A 10,207-nucleotide genomic window follows, 5' to 3' on the forward strand; every position below is an offset into this window, starting at 1 on the left:
AATGTGATTTGAGAAAAAAGAGGAAGGAAATGGCAATCTCCCCCCCCTCCCCCCGCCCCCCAAATAAATGTCATGGCCCCAAAGCCAGGGCTACGTGCAGGTGGCACTGGTATGGCATGGGGGACGGGTAGGAGCTGGGATGGGGATGGCGATGAGCATGGGGACGTGGGGACAGGGAAAGGAATGGGGATGGGGTGAGACACAGAACTGGGACGGAGAGAGGGACGGGGACCAGGGAGGGGGAAGGGTTGGGGAGAGGGATGGACACAGGGATGAGGGCGGCGTTGGGAATTGGGATGGAGATACGGATGGGAATTGGCATAGGGATGGTGATGAGGACGGGGACAGGGATGGGAATGGGGATGGGAACAGGAGCCGGGATGGCGATGGGCACGGGGACTGCGATAAAAACGGCGACGGGGACACGAAGAGGAACTCAGGCAGGGACAGGGCTCCTCCCACCCCTTCCCCCTCAGCGCCATTCGGGGCCCTCAGGACCCCACGCGCGACCCTTCGCCCCTCAGCTCCGCGGGGACCCCGCGCGGCGGCACACGGGGCTGCACCACCGCAGAGCGTCCGCCAGGGGGCGCCACGCGGCACCGCGCCGCACTGCAGCGCCCCCTAGCGGCCGGCGGAGCGCGGCGCCGTTGGTGGGCGGGGCCCGTGAGGGGGCGTGGCCACTGCGTGGAGCCACGTGGACTGAGCCACGTGGACCACGGGGTTGGGGGGGCTGCCAGCAAAGGGAGAGAGGGGGGGTGGGGACGAGCAGAGCCAGCAGCGACACACAGCGAGGGGACCCCGCGCTCCGTCCTTCTTTGACAGCGGGAGGAGGGGGACTACATTTCCCAGCGTCCCGCGGGGGCACTTTTCGGCCCCTCCTCGCTGACTTCCGGTCCCGGTGCTGGCTTTCCGGTCCCGGTGCTGACTCGTCCTTCCTCCGCTGTGGACGGTGAGAGCTCCGCGGGGCTCCCGGGGCCCGGGCTGCCGTGCACAGCAGTGGAGGGGGAGGGGGAGGGGGGGGGAGCGGAGGTGCTGTGCCACGCGCGACCCTTCCCCGTTTTCCCCGCGTGCCGTCCGTGACGCCGTCCCGTTCCCCTCCGCCCGCAGATGAAGCTGCTGCCGTTCGTGGCCGTGCTGGCCGTGCTCCGCGCGGCTCAGGGCGAGGAAGGCGCGCGGCTGCTGGCCTCCAAGTCCCTGCTCAACAGATACGCGGTGGAGGGCAGAGATCTGACGCTGCAGTACAACATCTACAACGTTGGCTCCAGGTGAGCCCGCGCGGAGCTGCTCGGTGCTCCCGACCTTCCTCCCTCCTCTCCCGGGGCTGTTTTTGCCCCGTGGTGCGGGGCAGTTGCTCGTCCCGCCGTGTGATGCTCCGCTGCCCCCGGGCACAGAATCCTTTTTTGGCTTTGGGAGCGTTTTCTTTGTGCCCGGTTCCTTTTTCTGCCCCTCTCAGCCGTGTTTCCCTCTCTCTGTGGTCTCCTCGTAACACACCTGGGCTCTCCCTCACATCTGTGTCCTTTTTCTTTCCAAACCCGGTCCTCCCAGCGCTGAGTGCTCGGCGTGGTTCTGCCCTCCCTCGGGTGAGCGCAGGACTGAGCTGTGGTTCGCTTCTCATCCCTCTCTTCTTGTTGTAGTGCTGCTTTAGACGTGGAGCTGTCGGATGATTCCTTCCCCCCGGAGGATTTCGGCATCGTCTCTGGGATGCTCAACGTCAAGTGGGACAGGATCGCTCCGTATCTTTCCACGTTTCGGATCTGTTTGCCCTTCCCAGTGCTCACTTTTGCCCCTGAACGCCCCACGGTTCTCCTTCAGTGTCGGTGAACTGCCCCGGGGTGAGGTCAGCGCTGGGGGGGCACGTGTAGCTACAGAGGACCCCTTTTAGCCAAACCCTTGCGCTGCTCCCTTTGAAGTTCTGCTGTTTTCATTAACCCGTGGCGCTCAGAGCAAGCAATGTGTCCCACACTGTGGTCCTGCGGCCTCTCAAAGCCGGGTATTTCAACTTCACCTCTGCTACCATCACCTACCTGGCACAGGAGGGCGGACAGGTCGTGGTGAGTGACTCAGCTGTGCACGGGAACCCCCCCCCAAATGAAATCCTGTTTGTCAGGGGATCGAGGCCGTCGTAGGCGCACGTGCTTCGTTGCGAGGAGGGAAGGTGGCAGGTCGATTCCCCTCCCTCGCTTTTTTTCAGGTCGGTTTCACGAGTGCCCCCGGGCAGGGAGGAATCCTGGCTCAGCGTGAGTTCGACAGGAGGTTCTCCCCTCACTTTGTGAGTATCTGCCACCCACAGACTGAAATCCCACTCTGCCCGACCCCAAATGCTTCGCTGTGGGATGGCGATGAATCCCTACAGTGCTCCAGAAGGGCACCGCCCGACTGGAGAGGGGTTTTCCTCCCAGCCCCCTCTGCAGGATCTGGGGGGGGGGGGATGGCTGTGCTGGGATGGAGCTGTGCACCACCAGCTTTGGCTCAGAACCCTTTTCCTCCCAGTTGGACTGGGCGGCTTTCGGCGTGATGACGTTGCCCTCCATCGGGATCCCACTGCTGCTGTGGTATTCGAGCAAGAGAAAGTACGACACCCCCAAGACCAAAAAGAACTGAGCGTGGCCCCCCCCCCACGTTGAGGTGTGAGGAGGTGCTGAGGGTTTTGTAATAAATGCTGTGGATGGAGCCTGCCTCGCTGTCACCGGGCGCTGCCCCCAGGAGGGGGGGAGGGGGGAAATAAATCCGTGCATTACTGCGGCAGTACAAAGAACGAAGTGGGGGAAGCGTGGGGAGCAGAAGTGGCTCTGGTTCACCCAGGAGCACGTGGAGTGAGTACCCTGGGGTGCCCCAGAGCCCGGTGGGGGCTGCTGGGAAGTGTCTGAGGATGCCTGCAAGCTTTGGGAATGCTCTTAGGGAACGTGAGAGCGCACTGAGGGGTTCTCAGGAGCCTCGAGGGAGTGCATGTGGAGCTCTGAGAGTTCTCCAGGGTGCTGTGAAGTCACCAAAGCACGGACGAGCAAGCTCCAGCACTGCTGCCCAAGACAGCGAGCAGGCAAATCCCAGCAGCACTCAGCTGAGGGGAAAGGGAGCAGCAGAGGGGGGGGGGGGGGTGCGGCTGATTCTGGCACACGTTTGTGCCTCCGGACACCGCATGGAGGATTTGGGGGATCAGCAAAAATGATCTTTTATTTTTGTCAAAGAAAATCTGCAGTTTCATGGATACCAAAGGCACGGAGAGGCAGTCACACCCGCGTCAACAGGACGGGGGAGAGGAGGGCGAGATCTCTGCTCTTACAACCGGTTCTGCTCAGGGGACAGGAAAAAAAGAAGGGAAAATCCTTTTCCTTCCCCAAGAAGCAGTCATAGGTGCCCCTAAAATCCCCCCTCCACTCAAAGGACTGCACCCATAGAGACAGAAACTGATCCTCGCAGTCAGTGCTGGACAGAAGCGTAGCGGCGGCGCTGGGACGGATCCTCCCTCCTATATCTGTGGGTAGGAGGCGTAGCTGGCGATGCCGCAGTGGTTGGCGTGGTTCCTTGACATGCGGATGTAGCCCTCGTCACCAAAGCGTTCGCCCCAACTTTTGGGAGAGGAAACAGACAGTGAGGGGTCGGCGGAGTGGGACTCCTTTCCCTGCAGAGCAGCGGAGCTGTCAGCGCCCCAACGCTGCCGTGATTCGGTCGACCTCTGCGCGGCGTTTCCGACCCCGGATTTGGTTTTGTAAGGGGAAATGAGAGGGTGTGGAGTGTCCTAAGTGCATTTGGAGACCCTTCTCGCTGCTGGGAGGAGGTGAGGGTGCTCTGACGCAGCACACGCTGCGGGGAACGGCGTGAGGAGCGATACTGACTGTCACCCAGCCCACCTCCCCCTGCTCTGTGCAAGCAGACCTTACAGGCCTGGGGAGGTTGCCCACCAGGAGCCCTTCACCTGTTTTTCACCAGCCAGAAGTCCTTCTCGTTGAGGGTGCCGTAACCAACCACGAGGACGCCGTGGTTCACCTCCTGCGTGCAGCGCGGGTCGTCGTACACCCCTGCAGAGCAGCAGAGCTGTCAGCCCCGCGGGACCGGGCACCGACCCCACCTCCTCTGAACCCCAATTAGCCAAATTCAGCCCAGATCTGTGTCATCATCGTTACGTGGGGCGATGGAGAAGACGAAACGTGGCCCCATGTGAGGGGTAAGAGGCCGTACCCGAGCGGTACAGGAAGAACGTGGGCTGCGTCGCGTCGATGGCGACGGACACGGGGCCGACGTTGGCAACGGCATCTTTCAGGGCAGCTTCATCTGCATGTGGCAGCTCCACGTATTTGGAGCACGTGGCAGCCCGCGTGGAAGCGTTGTATTGGCACGTCCCGTTCTGCTGGGAACAGGAAGGGGGTGGGAAGAGGAAGGTGAAGGTGTGCGTCCCACCAGGAGCACCCCATCGGGACCTGCGGGTCCTTCTCTTCCCATCAGCTCCCTTTTGCCCTACACCGCCCCGTCCGTTGGTTTTCGTTGGCTGTTGTTTTTGTGTAGGCAGAATGAGGGAGGAGGGGATGAATCACAGCACAGAACCACGAGGGAGCAGCACTGTGGGGTTGGAAGGGACCCTGGAGCCCAGAGAACAGTGGCATCGTGGAATGGTTGGGTTGGGAGGGACCTCAAAGACCACAGAACCATGGATCACAGCGTGGTTGGGTTGGGAGGACCTCAAAGACCACAGAACCATGGATCACAGTGTGGTTGGGTTGGGAGGACCTCAAAGACCACAGAACCATGGGATCACAGCGTGGTTGGGTTGGGAGGACCTCAAAGACCACAGAACCATGGGATCACAGCGTGGTTGGGTTGGGAGGGACCTCAAAGACCACAGAACCATGGGATCACAGCGTGGTTGGGTTGGGAGGGACCTCAAAGACCACAGAACCATGGGATCACAGCGTGGTTGGGTTGGGAGGACCTCAAAGACCACAGAACCATGGGATCACAGCGTGGTTGGGTTGGGAGGGACCTCAAAGACCACAGAACCATGGGATCACAGCGTGGTTGGGTTGGGAGGGATCTTAACCACAGAATTCTGGGATGGCTGCGGTGGAAGGGACCGTTCCTCCTTACTCAGAGCTGCTGTCCCTTTCTCCTCCTTCCCCACACCGTGCTCTGGAGCTGCTGAGTCATTCTGGGTCACTCCAGGTTTTGCCTTTGGACACCCAGACTCCCTGCATTGGGACATGCCTCGGCTCACGGCTCGGCAACGTGACGCAGCGCGGGTGACACCACCAAACTCAACAGATGTCATTGTCGGGAGGATCTGCCACCTCTGTTCCCCTCTCCCTTCCGCATTTCTGTGCTGTGGAGGAGCGACTCCTACCTGAGCCACGTAGGGGTAGGACTCATCCGAGTCGATGCCGTCGTTGTCGATGATGTACTGGAAGGCGTTGGTCATGAAGCCCCCATCGCAGCCCTTGTTGCCATACATCATGGAGCAGTCCACCAAATTCTGGGCGCTCAGCGACACCAGCTTCCCCGTTTTCAGCTTCACCTGCGCCTCGAGGGCTCCCACGGCGCTGAAGGCCCAACACGACCCACAGGAGCCCTACAAGAACCCCCAGCAGAGTCAGTGCTGCCTTTGGGACCGCGCCACGGGGCGGGGAGAGCGTCCCACCTGGTTCTTCACCTCCGTCACACAGCCCTTCTCCCTCCAGTCCATGGCGTCGGGGGCAGCGCCGTGCGGGCGGTACGTGGAGCTCTGGTTGTGCCCATGGGGGACTCGGAGCCCCGTGAGGAGCGCGGCCACCTCCTCACTGCTCTGGGGGGAGAAGCACCGCCTCGTGATGTCCCTCCCTCCCATAGGATGCACACAGGAGATGGGTTTCCCTTGAGATGGGGACGTGAAAGGTTTAGGGGGAGATGCGTAGCCCTCTGTTGGAAAGGGCACGAAGCAGAAAACACGAAGCTCAGCTGCGGTGCGTCTCATCGAACCGCCCCACGGCCCCGGGGAACACAGCGGGTGTGATTTGCACCCACGTCACCGCCGGGACCACAAACACTGAGGGAGATTTCCTCACACCCCATTGCCTCACACGGGCGGGCAGAGCGTGGTGTTGCTGCCCAGGGGACACTGCGAGGATGGGATGGGGTGAATCACCAACACTGAGTCCCACCGCCACCGTTCCCACTCCTGGAGTCGCGGAATCGTTCAGGTGGGGTGAGACCTCCGAGAGCACTGAGCCAACCACTCCCCAGCACCGCCACTCCACCCGTGGACTCACGGAAACGTTGAGGTTGGAAGAGATGGCCACCCAACCCCAACCCATCCCGTTCCCACTCACAGAACCACGAAGGATGGGGAAGAGCTCTGAGATCACCCACCCAACCCCAACCCATCCCCTGTTCCCACTCACATTAAGGCTGGAAACGATCCCCAACCCCCTCCCCACCATCCACATCCCCCAGTGCCACATCTCCACGCTCCTCAAACCCACCCCAGTGACGGTGACCCCCTCTCCTCCCCAGGCAGCCCACCCCAGTGGGGATTCCCTGCCCCATCCCGCAGTGCCCCGTCCCGCATCGCCCCACGCAGCCCCTCACCATGTCCCCCATGTGGTTCATGCCGAGCTCATAGGAGTGCAGCCCCATGGAGTGCTCCAGGTTGTGCAGTGTCACCAGGCGCAGGTTCCTCTCCCACGTCGCACGGCGCTCCTCTTCCTCACCCTGAAACCAAACCCGACCCACAGTTCACCCCCTGGGGGGGCCGTGGTGTCCCCCCCCACCCCCCGCCCCATACCTGGAGCCGGTACTCCTTCCGTGGGTCTTCTTCCAGAGCTGCCAGTGCCACTCCAGTGTAGGGTCGGGGTGTCCCACGGCGGCCGCCAGCACAGCCAGGACAGCGGTGCAGCGCAGCAGCTCCATGGCGCACACTGCGAGCGCGGAGTGATGTGTGGGGTTGGGGAGGGAGGGAGGAGCGGATCGGGGCGTCGGCGCCCCGTGATGCCAACCACAGCTCCGTGCCACCGGCACCGCCGTCCTCAGGGCGCCCTCGGGGGCAGTTCCGATGGGGGGCACCCGGAGGGGGGCACTGATGGACACAGAGACGTGTCCGGACACACGGACACGACCAGAAACACGGACACGTCTGGACACGGGGTCACATCCAGACACGGGGACACGTCCAGACACGGAGACGTATCCAGACCGGGACCCACAGACACATCCGGACCCACAGACACATCCGGGCCGAGCACCGCCCGCCCTCCCCTCCCTCCCTCCCCACGGAGCTCCGCGCACCCCACGGCCGCTCACACAAACCCGCACTTTCCAGCCCCTCCTCCAAATAAAGATCAGCCCCATTCCCCCCCCCCCTCCCCCGCCAACGCGGGCTGCTGACGTTCCCCTCCCCCCCCACCCCCGGACAGGAGATGGGCAGTGCCCCACGCGCGGCGCCGCCCCCACGGAGCTCCGCACCGCGAACGCGACCCACGAACCTCCGCAGCGCCCGACGGCGGTGGGGGGGAACCCGGCGGCCCCCGATGTCCCCGCACCCCACGGGCTCCGACCGCGATCACATGAGCCCCGAAAGGAGGAACCGCTCCGGTTTCGTTTTCGTTTCGCACTGAGCGAATCCGGAGCGAATCCGGAGCGAATCCGGAGCGGAGCATCCGCCGCCGTCGGAGCCCCAACCGAGCGAGGCCGCCCCATTTCGCGTCCCCCGAGGATGAGAACGGGGACGTTCGGGGGGGGGAGGGTGGGTGGGGGGCGGCCCACGAACCGCAGCACCTCATCCACCTCAACCCGGACCCCTCGCCCCTCCTTCCCGGACCCCCCCCCAAGGAATTCTCCGAGCTCAGCGCTTTCTTCCCCACCGCGTTTATTTGACAGACAAAAAACCCCATCGCCGTTGGGGTCCGCTGGAGGTAGGGGGGTGTCCAGACCCCTCCCCAGCCCCACTGCTGCAGACGGACGCGGGCGGCGCTCACATTTTGGGGAAGCTGGCCAGGTTGGCGATGCCGCAGGCGTTGTCCATGTTGCGGGCCAGCAGCACGTAGCCCTTATTGCCCCACTCCGTGCCCCAACTGCGCAACGGCAGCGCAGCCTTCAGCCGCCGCTTCGGCGCCCCGGGGGTGGGGAGGGGTCCTGGGGGAGGGGGGGGAGGGGGGAGGTCCTTTTCCCATCCCGCCCTACCTGTTCTTGAGGATCCAGTGCTTGGTGCCTTTCTGTGCGCCGTACCCCACCGCCAGCACCGCGTGGTTGATGTTCTCCGCGTTGCAGCTCGTGTCGTAGTACACACCTATGGGGTGGGGGAGGGGGATCGAATGGGGGGGGGGGGGGAGGGGGCACGGAGCGCCGTGCCTCAGTTTCCCCCAAACAGAGGGTTCCCCCATCCCTCACCTCGTCTGAGCCTCAGTTTCCCCCACTGACCCCAAACAGAGGGGCTCCCCCATCCTCCATCCTCTCTGTGCCTCAGCTTTCCCCCACCAGAGGGGTCTCCTCCCCCCCTCACCCCATCTGTGTCCCGGTCCCCCCCCAGCAGTGGGGTCCCCTCACCCCACATAGGTGAGGCCTCAATTCACCCCCAACAGAGGGTCCCCCACCCCTCACACTCCCATCTGTGCCTCAGTTTCCCCCCCAGCAGTAGGGTCCCCCCACCCCTCACCCCATCCGTTCCTCAGTTCCCCCCCCCAGCAGTGGGAAGGAGGGCAGGCTGGCGTCGATGCCCACGGACACGGGCCCCACCCTCGCCACCGAGCGCGCTTCAGGGCTTCTCGCTGCCCTCGGGATCTCCCGGTACCCGCGGCACTTGGCCGCCTTCCCCGTGGGGCTGTACATGCAGCTCTCATCCTGCACGGGACCCATAGGGCCGAGTGAATCACGAGCTAGTGGGGACGAATCCCCCCCCGCCGCCCCCCCCGCGGCCCGGACCTGCCCGATGTAGGGGGTACGCGTCCTACCGAATCGATGCCAGCGGTTCTGGCGGACGTACTCGAAGGCGTTGGTCATATAACCGCCGCCGCAGCGTTGTTGTTGGAGACGCAGTCCACCAAATTTTGGGGGCTGAGGGAGAGCAGTTTCCCCGTCCGCCGCTTCAGCTGCCCCTCCAGGGCTCCCACCGAGCTGAAGGCCCAGCACGAACCGCACTGCCCTTGCGGGGACACGGGGGGTGACACCGCGGTGGGATGGGGGGAGGGGGGGGGGTGGGTGCGGACCCCCGGTGCCGCTGAGCCCACCTGGTTCTTGACGGGCGTCACGTAGCCCTTCCGCCTCCAATCCACGCGCGGGGGGGCTCTGTCGGTCCACTCGGGGACGTACAGAGTGTCGTTGCGGCTCGCGGGCGGTCCCGGGGGACCCTCAGCCCCATCATCGTCCTCACCACCTCCTCGCTGGTCTGGGGCAGGAGTGGGGCGGGGGGGGGGGGGGGGGGGGGCAGCCCGTGGGGTCTCAGCGGCACCAAAGGCACTGCTGTGTCCTCCATCCCCACCTGACCCCCCGCTGCTGTTCCAACCATCCCTACCCGACCCCCCATTGCCACCCCAGCCATCCCCAGCTCCCCCCATTTTCCTGCCCCCCCCCGCCCCCCACCCCTCACCATATCCCCGAGGTGGTTCATGGCCAACTGGAAGGAGTGCGCTCCAGCGCGTGCTCCGCGTTGTGTGCGTTGATGTATTTGAGGTTCTTCTCCCAGATCAGTCTGCGGGACACCTCGTCCTCCTGCCCCGGGGGGGGGAAATGGGATGAGAGAGCGCTGGGACGGACGGACGGACAGACCCCCCCTCCCCCCCCCCCATACCTCCCCGTTGTAGTGTTTGCGGTGCGTCCTCTTCCAGAGGTCCCATTGGCGCGTTCAGCTCCGGTTCGGGGCAGCAGCGCCGCGGCCGTGTGGGAGCAGCAGCGCCAGCAGCGCGGGGTCAGCACGGCCTGGGGGGGCAGCGGGTGGGGGGGGGCTGAGCCCGGGGGGGGCTGGGGGAAGGGGGGCAGAGCCCCACACACACACAGCTTTGGGGACCCAGAGCCCACGGCTGCAGCAGTGTGGGCTACAGGGGACCCCACAGCCCTGTTATGGGGGGGGGTTGTGGGGACCAGGACCCCCTCCCTGCCCCCCATCTTTGGGGCCGGGCCCCGCTGGCTGCACACAAACATCCCATGAGGCGGGGGCAGCTGTTTCCCATTAGTGCTCCACTGGAACTCACATCTCCGATCCCGTGGTTGTGCGTGGGGGTGGGGGCAGAGAGAGGAGCCCTTCTCACTTTAA

At 64.3% G+C, this 10,207-nt stretch overlaps 3 protein-coding genes across 4 annotated transcripts in view; 1 reads left to right on the forward strand and 2 right to left on the reverse strand.

Annotated features, from left to right (window-relative positions):
• Positions 1 to 918: 918 nt before the first annotated feature.
• Positions 919 to 10,207, forward strand: part of SSR2 (signal sequence receptor subunit 2) — an 89,719-nt gene continuing 80,430 nt past the window's right edge. The window contains exons 1-6 of one of the 2 annotated variants that reach the window (XM_065751541.1): positions 919 to 949; positions 1,108 to 1,265; positions 1,635 to 1,733; positions 1,943 to 2,051; positions 2,192 to 2,269; positions 2,491 to 2,627. In XM_065751541.1, coding sequence (XP_065607613.1) covers positions 1,108 to 1,265; positions 1,635 to 1,733; positions 1,943 to 2,051; positions 2,192 to 2,269; positions 2,491 to 2,601 — 555 coding nt within the window. In that variant the 5' untranslated portion in view covers positions 919 to 949 and the 3' untranslated portion in view covers positions 2,602 to 2,627. The remainder of the gene's footprint in view (positions 950 to 1,107; positions 1,266 to 1,634; positions 1,734 to 1,942; positions 2,052 to 2,191; positions 2,270 to 2,490; positions 2,628 to 10,207) is intronic. The other variant, XM_065751542.1, reaches the window with a different exon arrangement.
• Positions 3,391 to 7,533, reverse strand: CTSS (cathepsin S). Its single transcript, XM_065751520.1, is given in 9 exon segments — positions 3,391 to 3,566; positions 3,914 to 4,016; positions 4,177 to 4,342; positions 5,333 to 5,557; positions 5,627 to 5,770; positions 6,553 to 6,675; positions 6,749 to 6,765; positions 6,768 to 6,881; positions 7,446 to 7,533. Coding segments are annotated over 8 exon segments (984 nt in total). The 5' UTR covers positions 6,874 to 6,881; positions 7,446 to 7,533; the 3' UTR covers positions 3,391 to 3,466.
• On the reverse strand, positions 7,934 to 9,790 carry CTSK (cathepsin K; the record flags this gene model as incomplete). The annotated part of the gene is given in 10 exon segments (XM_065751525.1): positions 7,934 to 8,033; positions 8,143 to 8,310; positions 8,615 to 8,799; positions 8,881 to 8,975; positions 8,978 to 9,095; positions 9,186 to 9,278; positions 9,281 to 9,343; positions 9,545 to 9,591; positions 9,594 to 9,666; positions 9,746 to 9,790. Coding segments are annotated over 10 exon segments (987 nt in total), but the record flags the coding sequence as incomplete, so codon positions are not given.

The sequence above is a fragment of the Cyrtonyx montezumae genome, unplaced genomic scaffold (genome assembly GCF_038088225.1).
Source record: "Cyrtonyx montezumae isolate F1298 unplaced genomic scaffold, pur_monq_1.0 scaffold_75, whole genome shotgun sequence".
Lineage (NCBI taxonomy): Eukaryota > Metazoa > Chordata > Aves > Galliformes > Odontophoridae > Cyrtonyx > Cyrtonyx montezumae.